The sequence below is a fragment of the Sus scrofa genome, unplaced genomic scaffold (genome assembly GCF_000003025.6).
Source record: "Sus scrofa isolate TJ Tabasco breed Duroc unplaced genomic scaffold, Sscrofa11.1 Contig1206, whole genome shotgun sequence".
In the NCBI taxonomy this organism is placed as follows: domain Eukaryota; kingdom Metazoa; phylum Chordata; class Mammalia; order Artiodactyla; family Suidae; genus Sus; species Sus scrofa.
In genome coordinates this window covers 870,589-892,643 of record NW_018084833.1, presented here as the reverse complement: position 1 = coordinate 892,643, position 22,055 = coordinate 870,589, and the positions used below count along the sequence as shown (strand labels likewise).

The following is a 22,055-nucleotide window of genomic DNA, read 5'->3' as shown; positions in this document are numbered from 1 at the left end:
TGCCCACTTACATCCCCCCCCCCCGTCCCTCCCTCCCCAATTAGGCACCTCCTGCCTCCGCCCCGCCCCCTCATGTTGACCTCTGCCTGGGACACCCACAGTGCCCCACCCCCGCCAGCCCCAGCGCCAGTGACAAAGCGGGGGACCCTAGCGCAGCACTGCCCACCCAGTGGCTCCCCCGGGTGCCTCCTAAAGAAACCCCAGTCTGTGCTCCCAGACCCCTGGGCCAGCGGCGGGGAGACAAAGGGCCATGCAGACCCCAGCGAGGGGTGGAGGCCACTGCCCCTCAGCAGGGGTCCAGCCATGCCAAGAAGCCCGTACCAACCTCCCCAGCACCCCTGTGGGCCTGATGCCCACCCTTCTACCCCCACTAGGTGGGTGGCAGGGCCCAAGCTGCCCCCATTCAGGGAGCCAGCCTGAGCCCACGCCGCCCCCTTGATTATTTCCGGGCAGCCTTGGGGCTACTCCAAAGCCAGAGGCCAGGGCTGCCAAGAATCCAGCTTCCGGGCAGAATGTGCCAGGCACTGGGACAAGAGCCCGCACCCTGCGAGGCATGACAGCCTGTCACCGCACTGGCCCCGGCCCCATGCCCCTTGGGCCTCCACCCCCACCCCATTCAGTCCTGTGCTGAAGCCCTGGCTGGTCTGGGGGGGCCCTGGACAGGACCAGAGGACAGGTGACCCTTGACAGATTCTAACAGGGCCCAGGACCTCAGAGACAGCCCGTCAACCCAAGGAGGCCTCTGCAGGGAGGCGGCCCTGGCTGTAAGGCGGACAGGTTCCCTGGCGTCCTGTCCTATGGGGAGACAGCAGCCTCAGCAGCCAGGTAACCGGACAGGCAGCCCCACAGGTGCCGCCAGCCAGACTCCGGGCATAGATGCTCCGGGGCCCAAGGCCGGAGCCCCGACCTGGCTGTGGGGGAGGTTGTGCCCACTGTGGGAGCAGATTTGGCGTCCTCACCTTGGCCCAAGTGTCCCACCACCCCCAGGGCCAAACCCACACAGTGCGAATGTGGCCTCGTGTCCCCTCCAAGGGTCAGCAGACTTGGAGAGAGGACAGTGGTATACAGTGGTCGGGGTCGTGAGGGGGCTCCCAGCCCCCGTGGGAAGTGACCAGAGGCCCCAGAGCGCTTGGCCCCTGTCCCCATCTGGGCTGCAGGGGCAGGTCTCCCTGGGGCGGGAGAAGGGACCAGCCCCGCCTGGCCCCCATCCTCGCTCAGCCGGGGGTGGCAGCCCCCCGGCCTGTAATAGGCCGTGCCTGTAGCTTACATAAGCAGCCCTGCGGGGGGCGAGGCTGCCGCCTTGCTCAGTGGCCCTGTCCTCCCCCCCCGCATCACGAGGCTCCAGTGGGCTGTCCTTGTGCCCTGGATGGAGGCCAAGCCAGGCCCATAAATAGGGGTCTCCCCCGCGGCCTCGGATGCTCCTGCCCGCCTCGCTCACTCTGCCTGCACTGCCACTCCGCTCTGGGAGAATGGCCACTCCGAGCTCGCTGTGGCTAGGGCTGGCCCTGCTGGGGACACTGGGGGTCCTGCAAACCCCAGCCCAGGCCTCCCTGCAGCCCAACTTCCAGGAGGACAAGGTGAGGGCCCCTTGCCTGGTCCCCAAAGTGTGACAGGCCCTGTGGGGAGCGGAAGGGAAGGAGGGCTGGATGGGCAGGAGGAGGCGGACCCCCAGAGCCCCCCAGGCCCCTGCTCCTGGCGAGAGCAGAGCCAAGGATCCCCGACTGACAGGGGAGCCCCCGTGTTGTGAGTGCGCGCGTGCGCACGCGCGCGCGCGCACACACACACACACACACACACACACACACACACACACACACACGGCACATGAAGACACGGGTCACCGTGTGCCCGCCATCCCTGACCCGATGCGGCTATAGCCCAACGAGCTCACACCACCCCGGGAACGAGGCCGGCGCTCCACGCCCAGGTCCGAGGACACACCTCCTGGCGGCGGGCAGGCGCGCCCCCCCCCCGCGCGCGCACAAGGCGGGGGCGCGCTCCCGCTCGGGAACGTCCAGCCCCGCCCCGCCCCGCCCTCTGCTGCCCGCGCCCCCGCCCCCGCCTGGCACCGCCGCCGGCGCCCCCTCCTGGCACGGTCGCCCCCGGGGCCTGGGGCCGAGGGCGCGGGGCGGGGCGCGTCCCGAGGGTCCTGGCCGACAGGGGCGGGGGCGTTCGCCGCAGTTCCTGGGGCGCTGGTTCACCTCGGGCCTCGCCTCCAACTCGAGCTGGTTCCTGGAGAAGAAGAAGGTGCTGTCCATGTGCAAATCGCTGGTGGCCCCGGCGCCGGACGGCGGCTTCAACCTGACCTCCACCTTCCTCAGGTGGGCAGCAGGCCAGGCTCCTGGGGCCAAGAGCTCCCCGCCCACGGTCGTGGTCTCGGGACACCCCTGGCCTGACCCCTGACCCCAAGGGTGACCTGCCCCACAGGAAAGACCAGTGTGTGACCCGAACTCTGATGCTGCGTCCTGCGGGCCCCCCGGGCTGCTACAGCTACACCAGCCCCCGTGAGTGGGGCCCTCCCCAGACCCCGGGTCCAGCGGGGAGTGACCCTTGCTGACCCTCTGCCTGGCCGTACATGGGGTGGGCTGATGGCTGTGCGGCCAGGGTCCCCCTGGACTGCCCCAGGCTCTTCCTGTCGGGCCCCTCCCTGCCCTGTGATGCCACTTCCCGAATCTGCGGCCCGTCCTGCTGGCCCATCCGCAGCCATCGGGCAGCCCCCCCCCCCCCCCGCCGTGCTCCCCTCACACCCCACAGTTCTCCGTCCCAGGAGCGCCGTGCGGGCAGGAAGCAGGGGTGGGGAGGCCACAGCCAGGGCGCGCCCTCCCACGCCAGCCCGAGGGTCCTGTCTCTCGGGTTCCCAGACGGGGGCAGCAACCTCGAGGTGTCGGTGGTGGAGACTGACTACAAGAACTACGCCCTGCTCCACACCGAGAGCGGCCCGAGCCCAGGCCCGGCCTTCCGCATGGCCACGCTCTACAGTACGTGCGCCTCGCCAGGGCCCGCAGCCTGGCCCGCCCCCACGTCGAGGGCCGAGGGCCGTCGGGGGACGGGGGGAGTGGGGATCCCCACCCCCGCCCCAGGCCAGCGGCTCCTCCTTCCCGCGCAGGCCGCAGCCAGGCCCCGGGGGCCGCGGTCAGGGAGAAGTTCACCGCCTTCGCCAAGGCGCGGGGCTTCACAGAGGACGGCATTGTCTTCCTGCCGCGCAACGGTGAGGGGCCGCCAGTCCGGCTGGGAGGGGATTAGGAGGCAGACAGACCGTCTCCAGATCCCAGGGAGGCCGCGGGCGGCGGTTTTGTCCGGCCAGACCGCCCACTGGCCGGAACATGGCCTCCGGAGGGGGGGCAGCGAGTCCTTGCCCGGTGCCCACGGCCTGCAGCCCCCAGGCCGGGCACAGGAAGACACACCTCCAGGAGACATCCCTCCTGGCTCACCCAGCACGTGCCGGCCCCGGGTCAGCACCCAGGATACCTGGGTCCTTGGCCTGGAGGGAGCAGGCACTAGAAACAGGACCCATGGGGCGGGGTGCCCAAGGGGACACAGGGACACCAGCCACACTGGGGTTCAGACACGGCCCACGGCCATGACCTCCCTGGGGCAGGGGGTCTGCTCTGGGCCCAGGTGGGGACAGGACCCCCTTTCTGTTGGGAGGAGCAGGGCCTGGACGAGGGGTGGGAGTGATGGGCTGTGGTGGCAGTTTTCAGATCAACCAAGGCGCTCTCCAGGGCTCTGAGAGCTGGGGGGGCAGGGAGCCGGGGGGGGGGGGGCATGGGCCGTGGGCCGTGGCCTGTGGCCTGGACACCGACCGTGTCCTGGGCTCCTTTCTTGCAGAGAAGTGCCTCGAGGAGCATGAGTAGGTGAGTGCGGGGCTGCGGCTGGCCCGCCGCTCATTCGTTCCCGCAGAGCCACCCACCGGCCTGCGAGGGTGGACCGGGCAGACGGGCGCTGGTCCAGGGCGAGGGATCAGAGAGGTGGCTGGGGGAGGAGGAGATGGACTTGAGGGGAGACGCAGGGAGGTGACAGGAGGCTGGCTCCCTTCACTGAGAGCTGTGGGGGGATGGGGCACCCAGCGGGGCGGGGGGGCAGCGCCACCTGCCCCCACACAGGCCCTGCTCTCTCGGCCAGGTGACCCCCCCACTCTCAGGACCTGGCCATCCTGCACTGCTCAGCTTTTCCTCCAACACCCCGAGACCTGAGACCCAGCGGGGCTCCTCCTGGCCCCGCCTCTGCCCCCAGGGCCTTTCTCTGCCCTGAGAATAAACTCCAGAAGCAAGTCAGCAGCCCGGCTCCTGCCTGTCTGTCCTGCAGCTGTCGCCCCCCCAGGCCTGGCTCTGGCCAGCTCCCTGGCACCTGGTCACCCCGCTCTTGCTTTGGGCCTGGCTGTCCCTTCATCGTCTGTAAAATTCCGAGGCTGGCTCTGCAGGACACCACCCCCCTGCCCCAAGGGGGGCCAGGACCCGCTGGCTCAGCTCCTGGTGGGATGGGTGGCCACGGGCTGCGTCAGCAGCCAGGACAGCTAAGGGGATTGCCAGCGGGTCCCCTCAGGGCTCTGAGCTGACGACAGCCCCTCCAGCCACACCCCCTCAAGCGGCCACCCTAGCAGGGCAGGTGCGAGGGCCGAGGCGGGGGTTGGCATGGGGAGTGGAAGGTGTGGGATTAGAGCGCCCCCACTGGGCAGAGATAAGGTTGGGGGCACAGAGATGGAGGCAGCTGCAGAGTCCACCCCCCGCAACAGGCACAGACTGACCGAGGGGCTGGGGACCCACCACCCTCACACCCCCTCCGGCTACCTGTGAGCCCCAGTCCCCAGGCCTCTGGCCTGGGCCTCAAGCGCGCGCAAGGGCCTGGCCCCTGCACCAAAGCAGACCAAGAGCCAGCATCCCCCTCCCCACCAGAGTCCCAGCCGGGTGGCATTCTCAGGGCCCTGTCCTGGGCTCTCTGGGCTCACAGTGTGCGGGGCCCACCAGTGCCCCCCCCCACCCCCCAGGCAAACCTCAGCCAGGCCCTGCATAGGCCCCAAGGGTTATGAGGCTCAGAGGTCAGGGTGAGCTTCTGGGAGGGCTTCCTGGAGGAGGGGGCCTCGGACTGTGCCTGGGCCCAGGGCTGGGGGCCACATCCCACAGGGCCTGCCAGGACTACCCCTTCCCTTGCTGCGGGGCATCGGCCCCCTTCCCAGGAGGAGACGCCAGGGGTGGGCGGGGTTGGCTGGAGGCAGCTGGGCCAGGGTGCTCTGGGGCGCAACCTGATCGGAGCCTATCGCAGTGGGCTGTGTCTCAGGCCAGCGCCCCAGGGCATCTTAGGGGCATAAAAACACAGCGGGAGAGGCCCCCAGCACGCCTGCCCTGCTCCCGAGCCCGCGCCCTGGTCATCGAGGGCGGCTCCGCCATGCTGCACACGCTGCTCATCGGCTCGACCCTCGCCCTGCTTGGGGCAGCCCCAGGCCAGGCCCAGGTCCCCATCCAGGCCGACTTCGATGCCAGCCAGGTGTGCCCGGTCGGCCCCAGGCCTGCCTTCCTCCTAGAGCGCCCAGCCCGGCCCTGTCCATACCCTCTGATCTGGGCTTGGCTCCAGCCTGGGGGTGGAGGGAGGACGCCCATGTGCATCTGCCCATCTGACTCGGGGCGGGCGGGCGTCTGGGCTGTGCCCACCACGCTCCTGAGGCCTCACGCCGCATGCCTTGCAGCGGTCCCCGCCCCGGCAGGGTTGAGGCGGGGAGGGGCTGCCTCCAGCTGCCCCTGCCGCCCCTGCAGTTCCAGGGCACCTGGTACATGGTGGGGGTCGTGTCGGACGACCAGGCCTTCCTGGACTCCAGGGACCACCTGAAGATGCCTGTCGTCCTGGTGACCCCCTTGGCCAATGGCGACCTGGCCCTCAAGTTCGGGTACTCCACGTAAGTGATCCCACGGGCCAACCTCGGGCAGGGCCTTGGCCCGGCCAGCGTGAGGTCGGATGCGAGCCCGCAGGCACCAGAGGCGTCCCGACACATCCGGGGGCAGGGCTGGGCCCCAGCCCGGGCCAGGCTGCCAGCCTCGAAAGCAGCAGCAGCTCCCTGCTCCCCGGGGGCCCTGCCCGAGGCCTGGACCCGGAGGAGCCGCGACCTTGCGTCTCCGTGGGCGTGTGCATGTGTGTGCGTGTGTGACGCGCAGCCCTGGCTGTCCCTTGGCTCGCTCTTTCTCCTCACCCGCGAGGGCTCTGTAAAGCACCTGTGTGCTGCAGGCACGGATGCGACGGGGATGAGGGGGCGCTGGGGCAGGCTGGTCACCGCCCCCTGCACGCGGGGATGGCCGCGTCCCCAGGATCCGAGCAGGGCCGGGCCGCCTGGGCGGGGGCCGCTGCTCAGGCCGCCGGGGGTCCTCCTCCCCAGGCCGGACGGCGGGTGCCAGAAGGCAGACGTGACCTTCACCAAGGGTGCCGTGGACGGGCAGTTCAGCAACGCGGGTGAGGTGGGGCGGCCCGGGAGGGGCTGGGGGGCGCTGTAGGGCGCGGGGCAAGGCCATCGGGGCGGGAACTGGCGTCCGGGGCCGGCGCCCGGCTCAGCGGGCTCTGCTCTCAGCCTTGGCCCAGACAGACATCCGGGTGGCGGCCACGGACTACAAGCACTTCGCCGTGTTGTACGTCGAGACGCAGAAGGGAGGCGTGAGGAGCGTCTGGCTGCAGCTCTTCGGTGGGTGGTGGGTGGTGGGTGGGGTGGAGAGGCCCGAGGGGCGGCTCTCCTGACACCCCCTCACCCCTCCCGGCACCAGCCTTCCTCGGGGGGCCTCTGCGAGCTGGAGGTGGGGTCTGGAGTGTGGGGGGTGCTTTCCAGCAAGTCCCACTTGGTGGCAGGTGGAACCACCGTCTCCAGGGACCCCTCCCTCCCCTTCCCTCCCCTTCCCTCCCCCTCTTCCCCTCCTCCCCCTCCTCCCCTCCCAGCCTGGCCCCTCTGCTCACTGGCCCTCCCTGCCCTCAGCCCGGGCCCCAGAGCTGTTTCCTGAAGGTGCCCAGAAGATGCAGCAGATGGCACTCCAAGTGGGCCTGAACCCCAGCCAGGGCGCCCTGCTGCCCAAGTCAGGTGAGCCCCATCCCCGCGTCGGCTCAGGGTGCAGGACCCGGAAGACCCCAGACCCTTGAGGCCAGGCCCCAAGGCCCACTCTGAGGAGCCCAGGGCCAGGCCCTGGCGGCTGGGCTGCGCCTGGAGCCGGGGCCCCTTGGGAGGGGTCACCGGCAAGCCGGAGGCGGGCGGCTCAGAGGAGGGTGGGTGCTCTGCCCCTGGGGGGCGCAGGGCAGGTCCTCAGGCCTTCTCTCTTCCACAGACCAGTGTGCGGGTGCCTTCTCCTAGGTGGGTGCACGGGGCTGCCCGGACATCCCGCCCAGACCACTCGGGGCCAGGGACGCCCTCCTGCCCAGAGGCCTGCGCTGCAGGGGCCCTCGCTTGGGCTGGGGTGGGGGTGGTGCCACAGAATGGGGGTGGCAGCGCTGGGGAGGGACAGCCGCCCCGGGGCCGGGCCCAGGGAGGGCAGGAGGGGATGCCAGGATGCCGCCCACCCCCACAGGCGCTGTCGAGCTTGCAGAGAGGGATCCGGCCGGGAGTCCCTGCCCTCCTCAAAGAGCACCGGCTCTCCCACCCCCGCCCCCAGCACAATAAACAGGCTCTAACAGCCAGCGCTGTGTGTTCCTTTTGGTGGCAGCAGAGGAACCAGGTGGCCCTCGCTGGGGGGCCTCCTGAGCCCTGGGACCTGCCTGGAGAAAGACAGCGTGGCGGGGTTCCAGGGCTGGGAGGGGCGGGCGCTAGGCCGCATGGGGCCGAGGCTTGGCTCTGCCAGGGGCCATCGCGGGGGCTTCCCTGGGCTCCCATGCCGTGGCCCAGACCCGCGCGGTGCCCAATCTTGCGAGCCACCACGTGTGCACCTGGGTCCCACCGGAGGCTCACCGCTGGGCCCCGGGGCCCCTCCCAAACCGCAGCCCAGTCTCCCGGCGCCCCCTTCTCCCCTGAACTCACCCGCAAGGCAGAGCTCTGTCCTGCTGCAGTGTCTGAGGCTATATCGCTGTCTTGTAACGAAAGGTCCTGAAGAATTTGAGGGTAAAATGGCACAATATCTGTAATGGAACTAGTTCAAAAAACAAAACAAAACAAAACAAAACACAATACCAGGAGTTCCCGTCATGGCTCAGCAGTCAGTGAACCCAACTAGCATCCATGAGGACACGGGTTCCATCCCTGGCCTCACTCAGTGGGTTAAGGATCCGGCGTTGCCTGAGCTGTGGTGTAGGCTGGCGGCTACAACTCCGATTCAACCCCTAGCCGGGAACCTCCATATGTCATGGGCGCAGCCCTAAAAAGACAAAAAGACAAAAAAAAAAAAGTAAATATGTCAAAATATTCATCATTGTTCTATCTGGGTAATGGCTTGTTATACTATTACTTCTGCTCTTCAATTAGCCATTTTTCACTAAAAACACAGTCTGGGAGTTCCCTGTGGTGCAGTGGGTTAAGGATCCAGTGTTGTCCCTGCAGGAGCTTGGGTCTCTATTATGGCTCAAAGTCCATCCCTGGCCTGGGAACTTCCACATGCCTCAGTGTGGCTGGAAAAAAAAAACCAAAAACCAGAAAAACCCCACAGCCCTGTCCTGCCAGCCTTGCTTCCTTGATCTGGGCCCTGCTGGGCGGGGAGGCCCTCCAGCACCCAACACCTGGAGGCCTGGTCCACCTGCCAGCCTCTGGCCTGGAGACTGCAGGGCAGGGACCTGGCCCGTGTCCCCCCTGCCTGCAGCCTGACGACCGTCCCACTGGGTGGGGGAGCCCGAGGGAAGGCCCAGAGAGCCAGCCCCTCCCACCCTCCCTCCCACCTAGAGAGGTGTCTGCAGAGACTGGTGATAAAGCCTTTGATCTATTGCTCCTGAGCTGTCAGTTGTCACTCGGCCTCCACAGGAGAAGGAGTAGAAAGTGCCCCAGAGCAGGGATTCAAGGTGGGGGTGGGCTGTCGGCAGGGGGGTGGTCAACCCTCCAGCGGGCCCCGGTCTCTCCCTACTGAGTGTCCCCGCCCCCGCCCCGGTCCCCTGGGGAGGATCTGGAATGAAGAGGGGCTGGTTTGCCCTTCATGGCCTCATGGACACCCTTCCTTCCCAGGGAGGCTCCCCCGGGGCAGGGCAGCCCCCCAGGGCCCCTCTGGACCCAGAAAGGCTCCTCCCCCAGCACCTGCACAGCAGCCCTGGCTCTTCCTGTCCCGCAATCCCCTCTCTGGCCACACGGGGGCAGCCCTCAGCCCGTTCTCCACCGGGGAGCCCAGGGCAGGGGTGCACATCTAAGATCCGCGGGTTCCGGCCCTCGTCTGCGCACCACTGCTTCCGCAGGCCCCGTCTCACTGAGAGGACAGGCCAAAGTCCTTAGGTGGCCAGCAAAGGCCCCCGGATCGGCCCTCCTCTGGCCCCACGGCTATTATTGCAAAGAGCCAGGACACTGGGAAAAGGACTGTGACAAGCTTGAGCACTGGGGCGCCTTGCGCCCTCTAACCAGGCTTCCCCGCGTCCTCCGAGTCCCAGGCCCTGCTCTGAGGAGCTGCAGGGGCTCTCCTCCCCCTCCCTCTTTTTTTTCTTTGCTTGTGCAAGTTTTGTTTCGGCCACAATCCTTAACTGCTAGGCCACTGGGGAACTTGTCTTTTTTTTTTTTCCTAATCAATGTCGTTTTTTCCCCAACCCTCTTTCAATCAACTCAGATTGGTTTTTGATTATTCTCATCGACAGTAGGAATAGAAAACTTTTCTTTGAGTTAAACTGAGGATTGCAGCCCAGGAAACAGATCTAAGAAGCCCTTGACCTGTGTGTGTCCCAGGCTACAAAATGCGAGAGGCTTATACAGGCAAAATTGCAAAGTTATACAAGCTGTTTGTCAAGAATTAGGATTGGAGCTGGCAAGATGTACGGATGCTTGTTAAGCAGGGCTGGGTTAGGTCTCGAATGCACAGTTACCTGGGAGAACTTGAGACCGTAAGTCTGCAGCTGGTGGCGGCTGGCAGATACTGTTTTGAGAGCAGCTGGTGATGTCCCTGAGTCTGATACAGCTCAGAAAATCCAAGGCCCCGGGGGAGGCAGGAACTGTCGGAAACCATATCCACAACAGCCACCCGGCTCCATGCTGGGTGCCCGAACCACGGTTTTATATGTTGTCAGAACAACGAGTAAACATCAAACTCGACAGGGGTAGGTGTCCTTCTTTGATGATTCCTAACGGATTAGCAGATACACGGCAGGTGAGCACGACCTTGGAGTCTGAGCGGGAATCTCATCTTTGAAGGAATTCTAGCGTTGGTGTCATGGGAGAGGGGAGTGGGCAGCAGGGGGCATTTATTCCTGTCCTCAAAGCGGACATTCTAAGCAGTCGGGTAATGCGCTCTCCTCCCCCTTCTTCCTCCTGCTCCTCCTTTAAAAAATATATATAGCATTTTTTATTACTCAATTACATTTATAGGTGTACAACCATCATCACAACCCAATTTTATTGCATTTCCTTCCCAAACCCCCAGCGCATCCCGCCACCCCCGGAACTGTCTCCTTCGGAAACCATAAGTTTTTCAAGGTCTGCGAGTCTGTATCTGTTCTGCAAAGAAGTTCATGGTGTCCTTGTTGTAGAGTCCACCTGTGAGTGAGAGCATATGATGTTGGTGTCTCACTGCCTGACTGACTTCACTTGGCATGAGAATTTCTAGGTCCATCCCTGTTGCTGCAAATGCTGGTATTTCGTTCCTTTTAATGGCTGAGTCATATTCCGTGGCGTATATGTACCACATCTTCTGGATCCACTCCTCTGTCGATGGACATTGAGGTTGTTTCCATGTCTTGGCCATTGCAAATAGTGCTGCAATGAACACTGGAGTACATGTGTCTTTGCGAGTCGTGGTTTTCTCTGGGTAGATGCCCAGGAGTGGGATTGCTGGATCAAAATGGTAGTTAGTTCTATGTTTAGTTTTCTGAGGACTCTCCATACTGCTTTCCACAGGTGGTTGCACCAATTTACATTCCCACCCACAGTGTAACGGGGTTCCTTTTTCTCCACACCCTCTCTGGCACTCATTGTTTGTAGACTTTTGGATGATGGCCATTCTGGCTGGTGTAAGATGGTACCTCAGAGTGGTTTTAATCTGCATTTCTCTAATGATGAGTGATGCTGAGCATCTTCCCATAGCTTTCTTGGCCATCTGCATGGCGTCTTTGGAGAACTGTCTGTTTAGATGGGGTTTTTTGTTTTTTTGGTCTGGAGCTGCAGAAGGTGTTGGTACATTTTAGAGATTAATCCCTTGTCAATCGCTTCATTTACAAATATTTTCTCCCTTTCTGTGGGTTGTCTTTTTGTTTTCTTTAGGATTTCCTTGGTGTGCAGAAACTTTTAAGCTGGATTAAGTCCTATTATTTATTTATTTTTGCCATTACTCTAAGAAGTGGATCTGAGAAGATATTGCTCTGGTTTATGTCAGAGAGTGTTCGGCCTATGTTTTCCTCTAGGAGTTTGATAGTGTCTGGTCTTCTGTCTAGGTCTTTGATCCATTTGGAGTTGATTTTCGTGTCTGGTGTTAGGGAGTGTTCTCATTTCATTCTTTTCCCTGTGGCTGTCCCGTTTTCCCAGCACCACTTATTGAACAAGCTGTCCTTTCTCCCTTGTATATTCTTGCCTCCTTTGTCGCAGAGGAGTTGGCTGTAGGTGCGTGGGTTGAATTCTGGGCTTTCTGTCCTGTTCCACGATCTATATTTCTGTCTTTGTGCCAGTGCCTTACAGTTCTGATGACCGTAGCTTTGTAGTATAGCCTGAAGTCAGGGAGCCCGATTCCTCCAGCTCCATTTTTCTTTCTCAGAATATCTGACTATTCTGGGTCTTTCGTACTTCCAAACACTTCGTTCCAGTTCTGCAGAAAATGTCCTTGGTACTTGGACAGGGGTTCCTCCTCCTCCCTTTTCTGTGGTTAAAGCAGATGTACAGCTGATGTTTGACAGGCGGCAGGACTGTCTGCTCTAATTAGCATAAAGTTCAAACCAAACAATGTATACCCCAGAAGGACTTCCCGAGCGCTCAATATGTGGACGAAGACAGGCCCTGAAGGGAAACCCTGAGAGCGCCCCCCTCCTCCTCCTCGGTACTCGAATTCCACCTCCATAGGTTTCCAACCTGTGGGCTTTCTTTTCCACGCGGGACACAACACCCAGGAAAAATCCTTCCTGGCATCAAGGGACAATAAGTCACCAAATACAGGAAAAAAACCCAAGAGCCTGTGCTGATCAGCAGTGCTTCTAGAGAAAGCTGTCCATCAAAGAGGAGAAACCTAAGCACTCCCTGTGGTCCAGTGGTTAGAAATAGGCACTTTCACTGCTGCAGCCTGGGTTCAGTCCCTGGTCTGGGAATTGAGATCCCCCATCGAGCTGCTGCATGCTGTGGCAAAAGGCAGAATAAATAAATAACATAACATAAAATTAATGAAGAAAGGAGGTGGGAAATGTAAAGATTGATGAACAGAAACCTCATTTAAAACGGAGTCGGAGGAACCGTGAGGTTGCGGGTTCGGTCCCTGCCCCTGCTCAGTGGGTTAACGATCCGGCGTTGCCGTGAGCTGTGGTGTAGGTTGCAGACATGGCTCGGATCCCGCGTTGCTGTGGCTCTGGCGTAGGCCGGTGGCAACAGCTCCGATTCGACCCCTAACCTGGGAACCTCCATATGCCGTGGGAGCGGCCCAAAGAAATAGCAAAAAGACAAAAAAAAAAAAAATAAAATAAAATAAAACGGAGTCGGGGAGTTCCCATCGTGGCTGGTGATGCCACACTCGCATCTCTGGATGGACCCTCCTCTGGACGAGAGTCTGTGTCCACGGCAGCTTCTACTCATCTCCAGCAGAAGCCACATGACGGAGGGTGCACACGCCCTGGCCCCCTCGTCTTGCGAGGGGCGCTTCCACCCCCCGCAAAGGCAGGGATCCGCCTTGGTCCCTCCCTCCCCACCTCTCTCCCCTCCACTCTGAGCCCCTGGCCCTGCCTTCATCGGCTCTGCCCCGAGGACCTCAGCAGCCCTCGGTCCCCTCTCCTCAAGGCACTCAACGTGGGCTCCAAAGCATGAGGCAGAAGGGCCACTCCCCACCCCACCCCCGCTTAAATCCTCCCCAGCTCTGCGTTCATTCTTTTGCAATAGTTATGAGTTAGGCACTGAGGCCACCCTGAAGATACGGTGGCAAATGACACAGACAGAAAGTCCTGCCATGTGGACCTCCTGGGGGAAATGGGAATAAAGAAGAAAAACAACCGCATTCGTGCCCTGCGGCTGACAAGCAGAATGTCCCCAAACTCAGGGGCTTAAAACAACAAGCACGTGCGGCCCCCAGGTTCTGAGCATCAGGACTCTGGTGCTGGGCGCTCTGGCCAAGATCTTGCAAGGCTGCCGTCAAGCCACTGGCTGGGGCTGCGTTCACATCCGAAGGCTGGGCTGGGAGGGGACCTGTGTCCCACCGGTTGTTGGCCAGGCCGCGGTCCTTTGCCACATGGATTCTCCACAGAGCGGCCGCATGTCATGGTGAGCAATTCCAGAGGAAGAAAGCAGTGACAGCCCATATTCCGCCGTGTTCCATCGGCTAGAAGCCAGTTACTCAGTCCAGGGGAGCTGCACAAAGGTGAGAACACGGCGGCAGGCAGGGTTGGGCCATCTTAGAGTCCGCCGCCACAATCCGTCAATCAGAATGCACTTTATATAGCAATTCACTTGGAAAGCAAGTAAATCAATGAGGAGAGAGGACATGAGATGCAGGATAGCGTGTCGAAATTGTATATAAAAAGGCAGGGAGGCGTTGCCATTGTGGCGCAGTGGAAACGAATCCGACTAGGAACTGTGAGGTTGCCGGTTCGATCCCTGGCCTCGCTCAGTGGGTTAAGGACCCGGCACTGCTGTGAGCTGTGGTGTAGGTCGTAGATGCAGCTTGGATCTGGTGTTGCAGTGGCTGCAGTGTAGGCCGGCAGCGGCAGCTCCAATTCAGCACCTAGCCTGGGAACTTCCATATGCTGCAGGTGCAGCCCTCAAAAGCAAAACAAAAAACAAAACAAAACAAAACAAAACAAAAACTACAGGGAGAGCCTCACTGAGCAGGTGACTTTTGAGTAAAGACCTGAAGGGAGCAGGTGCCTCTGGGAAAGAGTGAGCCCGGCAGAGGCAGCAGCATATGCAAAGATCCTGAGGCACCAGGTAGAGTGGGGTGGGGGTGGCTGAGGGCTGTGTAACAGGAGAAGGTGGCCCGTGGGGCAGGCTTGGCTGCAGGCATACTTGAAGTGCAGGTTAGCATAGCCTACAAACCCATCTGCCACTCTCCCTATGGCCACGGAGTGGTCACCCTGGCCTTCTTGCCAAGCCCGGAGCACAAATGCTGTGTCCACTGTGGGGCTTCTTTAGTAGCTGCCCCCTGCCTGGCACCCCCTTGCCTGGCACGCTCCATGCTCCATCCCTCTCTTCTTCCAGGTCTCAGCTCAAAGAGGCACTTGTGAGGGCCTGAGAATTTCATGTTTCGTTTATGAGTTCTCGAAAGCCCCAGGAGATCAGAGCCCTTGTCTGTGGATGAAGGGGTCCCGCGCGGCAAAGAGGAGGAGCTGGGTAAACACGGTGGAATGGATGAACGAGTGGGGAGGCCTTCTGCACTTGCGCCATGCTTTATTCACTTTCGTGTTCTGACCTGTTACAGGTGACCATGGGAAGCAGAGGCCAGGGGGAAGCCGCAGGGACCAGCAAAGGGGTCAAAGCAATCTGAGGCCTGAGCGGTGGCTGCTGGGGCCTGCGCCCGGCCAGGGTTTACGTGAAGGAGGGAACCCAGGACTCAGCCGTGGATAAGGCTCCAGGGGCACCCAAGGGGACCGCGCTGCGCAGCCCCTGTCATGGGGGAAAGGCGCTCAGGACAGGTCAGCCCGGGAGCCCCGCCCCGAGCGCGAAGCCCCGCCTCAACCGGCTCAGGCACCGCCTCATAACTAAGCCCCTCCTGGTGAGCCCCGCCCACGCCCTAAGCCCCGCCCACCCCGCGAGTCCGGGACCCTAAGCCCCGCCCCGTGCAGACCCGGTGGGCCACGCTCGCCTCTGCCCCACCCCCAAGCCCGCCCTCCGGCGCAGGCCCCGCCCCCGCGCCGGAAGACGTCCACCCGCGCAGGCGCCCTAGGCCCACGGCGGTGCCCGCCGGGTCCCTCCGTCCGCCTAGGTGCCATGGTGCCGCCGCCCCTGCCGCCGCCGCCGCTCTGCACGCTGCCGCCGGGCCCTGGACCCCCGCGCTTCGTGTGCTACTGCGAGGGGGAGGGAAGTGGGGCCGGGGGACGTGGCGGTTTCAACCTCTAGTGAGTAGCGGGGCCTGCGGGGCGGTGAGGGGTGCCCGCAGCTGTGCGGGCCGCCTGACAGCCCGTCTCTCTCGCAGTGTGACGGACGCCGCGGAGCTTTGGAGCACCTGCTTCACGCCGGACAGCCTGGCGGCCCTCGTGGGTAACGGGGCTTCCGGACGGCCGGTCGCCCCCAGCACCCCACACGGCAGCGCTGCCCGCCTATGGGATCGAAGGGTCTGGGACCCCCCCCCCCCGGAAGGGTCTGAGCGCCCTTCCCACAGCTCTGTAGCTCTAGTCCCAAAATCGGTCCCGCGCGGCTCTGGGTCGGGCAGATTTGGGGTGTCCCCAGTGGTTCTAGGGTCCCAGGCACCTGGTGACCAGTCCCTGTGCCCCGTAGAAAGCCCGTTTTGGCCTGAGTGCGGCTGAAGACATCACCCCCCGCTTCAGGTGAGCCCCTGAGCAGGGAGGAAGGGTCGGGGGGAGCGAGTGGGTCTGCCCACGGCACTCAGGCCCCCTCCTTTCGTAGGGCAGCCTGTGAGCAGCAAGCTGTGACTCTCACCTTCCAGGACGACAGGGCATCCCTGACCCTCTCTGGGGGGCCCTCACCGCTGGACTTTGACCTCTCCAAGGTGCCTGGCCCGGAGGCAGCCTCCAGGTTGCGGGCACTGACACTGGGCCTGGCAGAGCGCCTGTGCAGCTTGGAGCGGCAGCTGGCAGGTAAGCGGGGGTGGCGGTGGGGGGGGGTGGGGGGGGTCTCACATCTTCTCTCAGGTCCCCCTACCCGCGCCTCCATTTCTGCTTTCCCCCAGCTGCGGAGGAGGAGACATCCACCAGCCCCCGCAAGAGCCCCTGGCAGGTGGGCTCTCAGCACTTCTTGCCAGGTAAGGCCTGTTACCAGGACTTGGATTGGGGCTCGGTTTCCCCAGAGCAAGGCTCAGCCTCCAGAGGAAGGATCTATGTGTGTGGCCCTCGGATCCCGCTGGATTCAGGAGCCCCCCCTTCCTGTTTCCCCCAGACCTGGATCCTCAGAGAGGTGGCCCTGGACCTGGGGTCAAGAGATGGTGCCCAGGAGAGTCTCTCATCAACCCCGGCTTCAAGAGGTGCCCCGCCACCCTTGCCTCCTGTGCCCAGGGTTTAGCCCCTCCACCCCCATAATGCCACCCCCTCTTCTCTCCCAGGAAGAAACCCGCTGGTGGTGTAGACTTCGATGACCCCTGAAAGTGCAGCAAAGAGTGCGGTCATGGCCCTCAGGAGTCTGTCCATGAGAGGAGGGGCAGCCCCTGAGGCCCTGCCACGGGCGCCTGCCCATCCTGCTGCCCAGCACGAAAACACCTGCTCCCCCAGCCCCTTCCCCAGCAAATAAACATCTTTATCTGGCCGAGGTCATGGCTGGGCTCCGGCTCCGGGAGAGGGCTCAGGGATTCCCCCGCCTGCCATCACGGGCTGCAGCACCTAAACAGGTGCCCGAGGCTCTGCTCCCTGGTGGCCTGCTCCTGCCTGGCCAGCCCAGAAGCTGGGGGGGGGCTGTGCCGGGCGGGGCGGGGGCAGGGCGGGGCGGGGCTGCCGAGGGGCTGGAGCCCTGCCTCGCTGATGTAGGCCCCACACAGATGAACTCAGGAGGTCCTGTGGGAGATGGGGGTGGCCTGCCTGCCTGCCTGCCTGCCACCTGGGGCAGAACTGAGGAATGGAGGCCCGCCCTTGCCCAGCCGGGGCCCAGCTCCCACCCTCCTCGGCCGTCCTGCCGCCCCGCCCTGGCCTGACTGGTTTGGGAGCCCAATCCAGTCCCTGCATCCCTGACGCCATCCCTGACCGCGCCCGCTCTCTGGGCAGGCGGACCGCAGACCGGGCGCTCTGCCTGTCCTTCTGGGCTGTGGTGTGAGGCGGCGCGGCTCACAGTGGCAGTTGGGGGTGGCAGACCTTGCGGGCCTGGGGGCCGGGACGTCCCTACACACACACGGAGGCGATGCCTGTATGGGGCTGCGGGGGAGTGGGCGCCGTGGCGGCGGAGGCGGGCGCTAGCGGGGGCGCACGGCGGGCCGGTAGGCCGCCAGGATCTCGGCGCTGTGCGGGCACGTGTACTTGAACTCTTTCTCCTGCAGGGCGCTGTCCAGGTAGCGGCAGACGCCACGCAGCTCCGCGGGGATGGGCGCCTGGCGGAAGTGCGAGCACACCGTCTGCGGGCGGAGGGCGCGGTCAGGGTCTCCTCGGGGGTCCGACCCGCCCGTCCCGTCCCGTCCCTCCGGCGCTCACGTTCACGACGTGCAGCTTGGGCAGCAGGCCGCAGTCCGCCAGCGTGAGCTGGTCGCCGTCCAGAAAGCGGCGGCGGGACTCGCGCAGCTGCGGCTCCCGTGCCAGCTCGTGCTCCAGGGGCGCGCGCAGGTAGCCATCCAGCTTGGCGAGGGCGCGCAGCAGCTGCTGGTACAGGGCTGGGGCGGGGGACGGTGAGGTCAGGGCCTGGGGCGCCACCCCCCCCCCGGCCTCCCGGGGCTCCAGACCCTCCTCACCATCGTCCTGCGCGGGCAGCGGGTTCTTGATGAAGGCAGAGAATTTGTGGAAGACATCGTTGCCCGCGGCCGTGGACTCTCGGTATCTGGGGGCCAGGCTGGGGAATCTGGGGAGAAGGGTTCCAGTCAGACCCATGCTACCCTTCCGGGGACACCCATCTTTGTGCCTCCCGCTCCCCCCCCCTCCCCCCGCCCCTCACTCTGGGGGGCCCAGCGTCTCCTCCAGAAACTCCTCAATCTGCAGTGTGTCTGTTTTGGCTTCACCATCGTAGAGCAGGATGGGCAGCTGTGAGCCCGGGGCAAAGTCCTTCAGCACATCTGGGCACCTGTGGGCACAAGGCGGGAGGGAAGCGGCTGGCCAGCCTGAGGAGGGCAGAGGCCGGGGGGCTTCCTGGGGCAGGGGCCCACCTGCGGGTGTCCACGGTGGTGAGGGTGAAGGGCACGCCCTTGAGAAGCAGGATCATGAAGAGCCTCTGACACGAAGGACAGTGACCCACGCTCTCGCCGTCCTCACTCGCCTGGCAGGGGAGTGGAGGGGTGTCAGGGCAGGGAGCCAGCCCAGGAATGCTGCTGCCAGGCTGGGGGAAACTTGGCCTCCCACTGCCAAGAAGCTGAAGCGAGGCCAGGGCTGCACCTCCGTTGGGCACGGTCTGACAAGTGGCTGCTGGGGCCCTTGACTTGGTCCCTGAGAGGTGGCAGGGCTGCTGAGCTGCTGAGAGCCTGGAGGCTGCCAGCGCAAGGGTTTGGGGTGGGAGGAAACCCTGGCTCCGGGGCTCGGCCCCTCAACCCTTATCTTCAGAGCCTGAGCAGAGGCCAGGCCCCTGGGCACCAGGCCCCGAAGACTGTGAGCTGTTTTCTGAGTGATTCACCCTGCCAGGCTGGGCATCTCACTGCCCTGGGCTCCCCAGGACCTGGCAGCCCCCACTCAGGGATCACAGGTCTTGGCACCGAGGGGGCTGCCAGGCACAGCCCCCCTCTCCTGCTGCATTGATCCCGACCGCCACTGGGCCTCGGCCTCTGGCAACCTGCTTGGCGCACCCCCTCTGAGGGGCTTTGGCCCAGATGGAGGCTGGGAATCAGGATGGGGCCACCCCTGACCCTTTTGGGAATGGCTCCCTGCACTTCTCCCCCCTGCCTCACCCCCACTGCACCCACCTTCCCCAGCCTGGGGAGGACAGCCTGTGCCTACTGCAGGCACGGGTGCAGAGACTTGCCCCTCAGCCTGCCCCGGGAGCAGCGCCCCGCACAGCCCCCTCCCGAGACCTCCCCCCAGCCCGGCCCAGCACCTTGACAAACAGCTGGAGCTTGGCGGTCTCGGCCATGGTGGGGAGCCGGGGCAGCAGGGCCTGGGTGGGACCTGGAGCTCTTTAAAGCTCCCTGAGCGCCCCGCCCTCCCCAGCCCAGGGCCCGCCCTGTGGAGTCACCTAGGCTTTGACGAGGCTGCCAGGGCTCAGTGCCCAGCGCGAGGGTGTGACCGCGGGGGTGGAGTGGGGGGGACCTGAGTGCCTCCACGGGGGGACTGGGCGGCGGTGTGACAGAGGTAGTCAGGAAAGAGGGGTGCCAGCCTAGGAGGGGTAGCTCTGAGCTAGGATCATCCCCACCGGAGCCCCGACAGCCCTCCCTGCCGCGTACCCGCCCAGAAAGCCGAGGAGCAGGAGGGAGACGCGAACCGCCTGGCCCTGGCCTGTTTCCTCGCCGCCTCCCAGGGCGCTGATGAGCCTCTTGAAGCCCCCCCCCGCGCCCCCGCCCCCGCCCCCGCCGCCCCTGCCCACCTACCGAGCTGTCAGGTGGAGGGCGCGCCCGCGTTCCAGACCTGCCCAAGGGGGCGGGCCAGGCCCGGGCGTCCTTCCCCCGCCGACCCCACGCCCTGCCCCGCCCCGGTGGGCTCGGGCGGGTTTCCCTCTGCTCTTAACCTGGTGGAAGGGGAAGAACCCTTCCAGGGCGCGCTGGGGTGGTTAGAAGCCACAACCTTCTGACCCCCCGCCCCCGCTCCCTGGACTGGAAGGAAAAGGGCAGGGGAGGTCAGAGGAGTTGGCAGCCCCAAAACTGCACCTGCCTGCCCCAGAAGGGGCCCCTCGCCGCATCCACCCCCCCTCTCCCCGGGGCCGGCACCTGGGGGAGGGGCTCCTCGGGAAGGGCCGTGGGTGCGCGGCGCCGCCTGGTGGCGGTAAGTGGGATCTACCCAGCGCCTTCCTCTGTCAGCCCAGGGCCTGGTCCTGCCACCCCCCACCTCCCTCCCGACTCCCGCCACCCCTTCGCTCGGGCCCCTCCCGGTCAGGGCTCCTGGCACAGGCCACCCTGCGAGCCTGGGCCTGACCTCAACAGACTGTGGAGCTGGGCACCCCGCTCCCCTCTGGGGCCTGGGCCTCCCCTCCCCCGCCTCCCTTCCGCCACCGTGGGGCTGCTTCTCAACCAGGGGGTGGGGGGCGGGGGTGTCACCCAGCTCATCTCTTCCTTCCCTGGCACACAGACTGCCGCCCTGGGGAAGGCCCGATGCCCCCCGCATCTCCCAGCGGATGTCTGGGTCCAGGCACCCTTACACGTCCGTTAGGAAACGAAACGGGTAAATGCACGAAGGGACGGGTGGCTCAGAAAGAAGGAAATGAAACACCACCAGAATGCACGAGTGTGTGTTTCGCTGAACACTTATTTCTAGACCAAATCAGAACAAGACACGGTTTGTGGTTGCAACGGGCAGAAATGTGGCGACCACATTCCCAGCAAGGCGGTGGGGATGTGCTCCTGGGGGCTGCTGTCGCTGGTAAACAGCAGGAGCCATCGAGACGTCCCCATGTACCCAAGGGACAGATAATGGGGAGTGCTGTCCCTTCCACGGAGGAGGCGGGTCTGAGGTTTAGAGGGGGCAGGGGTGAACTGGGTCCCCTCCGAATTGCTGTGGCGCGGTCCTGGCCAGCCCCCAGCCCCTCGGAACACGACCATGTTTGAAGATGGGGTCTTTACAGAGAAGCCACATTAAGAGGAGGTCACAGGATGGGCCCTAACCCAACACAACCATGTCCTCATTGAAAGGGAGACTTGGGAGTTCCCACTGTGGTGCACGGGGATCGGCGGTGTCTCTGGAGCCCCAGGACACAGGTTCAATCCCTGGCCCGGCACAGAGGGTTAAGGATCCAGTGTTGCCGCAGCTGCAGCTCAGATCTGATCCCTGGCCTGGGATTTCTACGTGCCAAGGGGGCAGCCAAACAGATAAATAAAGAAAAGGGAGCTGTGAGTGCAGACACATGCACAGAGGGAGACCCTGCAGGCAGGTGGAGGCAGAGAGGGGTGATGCTTCTACAAGCCAAGGACTCCGACGAGGGCCAGCAAGGCGCCAGCAGCCCCCAGAGACCAGATCCTCCCGCACAGCCTCGGAGGAACCAACCTGCCGACACCTCGCGCTTGGACTTCTGGCCCCCGACAGATGTTGGGGAAGTAAATGCCTGGTGTTCAGGCAGCCCCGTTGTGGTACTTCGTCATGGTGGGGTCCAGGCAAACAGGTTCCAAGCGGGAGGGAGAAACCCAGCAAGTTGAAGAAACTACGCATCGGAGTTTCCGTTGTGGCTCAGCAGTCACGAACCCAACTTGTATCCGTGAGGACTCGGGTTCAATCCCTGGCCTTCTTCCCTGAGTTAAGGATCCGGCCTTGCTGTGCGCTGTAGTGTAGGTGGAAGATGTGGTTCAGATCCCATGTGGCTGTGGCTGTGGTGTAGGCCAGCAGCTGTAGCTCTGATTCAGCCCCTGGCCTGGGAACGTCCATGTGCCACGGGTGTGGCCCTAGAAAGAAAAAAGAAAACAAAAGAAAAAAATACCCTCTGGGTTAGTGTAGGTCACCCAGCTTATGTGTATCTGAAAAAAGGCCACCACCTCCGACACGTAAAACACGGGCGTCCAATCTCAATCTGTGCTTTCCATCCACCGGCACCAGCTGAAATGTTATTTTTGGCTGAACCGGCAGCATATGGAGGTTCCCAGGCTAGGGGTAGAATGGGAGCTCCAAAAACCAGCCTACACCACAGCCACCGCAATGCAGGATCCAAGCCGTGTCTGCGACCTACACCACAGCTCACAGCAGCACCAGGTCCTGGACCCACTGAGTGAGGCCAGGGACTGAACTCATGTCTTCATGGATCCTAGTTGGGTTCATTCCCACTGAGCCACAACGGGAACTCCCTCCTCCACTGCATTTTCAAAATGTTTTTAAAAGATGTGAGAAGGTCGTGGTCACCAGCTGTAACTGGACCACAACTCACCTGGCCACTT

The 22,055-nt window shown here is 63.6% G+C and overlaps 3 protein-coding genes across 15 annotated transcripts; 2 read left to right on the top strand and 1 right to left on the bottom strand.

The window, feature by feature from the left end:
- The first annotated feature begins 1,418 nt into the window (after positions 1-1,418).
- PTGDS (prostaglandin D2 synthase) lies at positions 1,419-4,224 on the top strand. Its single transcript, NM_214228.1, is given in 7 exon segments — positions 1,419-1,577; positions 2,182-2,321; positions 2,428-2,504; positions 2,862-2,978; positions 3,107-3,208; positions 3,829-3,854; positions 4,123-4,224. Coding segments are annotated over 6 exon segments (570 nt in total). The 5' UTR covers positions 1,419-1,469; the 3' UTR covers positions 4,123-4,224.
- Positions 4,225-14,624: 10,400 nt separating this feature from the next.
- On the bottom strand, positions 14,625-19,184 carry CLIC3 (chloride intracellular channel 3). The gene is made up of 6 exons (XM_021081244.1): positions 19,082-19,184; positions 18,204-18,313; positions 17,996-18,121; positions 17,796-17,902; positions 17,542-17,717; positions 14,625-17,465 (listed from the first exon to the last, which is right to left on the bottom strand). Exons 1-6 carry the CDS (start codon positions 19,115-19,117, stop codon positions 17,307-17,309), a joined length of 714 nt encoding a protein of 237 aa, XP_020936903.1. The 5' UTR covers positions 19,118-19,184; the 3' UTR covers positions 14,625-17,306.
- Positions 15,125-16,672, top strand: CUNH9orf142 (chromosome unknown C9orf142 homolog). 13 transcript variants are annotated; one of them, XM_021081237.1, is made up of 7 exons: positions 15,125-15,309; positions 15,387-15,447; positions 15,689-15,738; positions 15,818-16,008; positions 16,101-16,172; positions 16,307-16,391; positions 16,470-16,672. In XM_021081237.1, the coding sequence occupies exons 1-7, from the start codon at positions 15,182-15,184 to the stop codon at positions 16,507-16,509; spliced, it is 627 nt and encodes a 208-aa protein (XP_020936896.1). In that variant the 5' UTR covers positions 15,125-15,181; the 3' UTR covers positions 16,510-16,672. The 13 variants fall into 13 exon arrangements, with proteins under 13 accessions (XP_020936896.1, XP_020936900.1, XP_020936897.1 ...); XM_021081233.1 differs by having other exon boundaries at positions 15,148-15,309; positions 15,387-15,525; XM_021081234.1 differs by having other exon boundaries at positions 15,157-15,309; positions 15,387-15,525; positions 16,474-16,672.
- Positions 19,185-22,055: the final 2,871 nt, after the last annotated feature.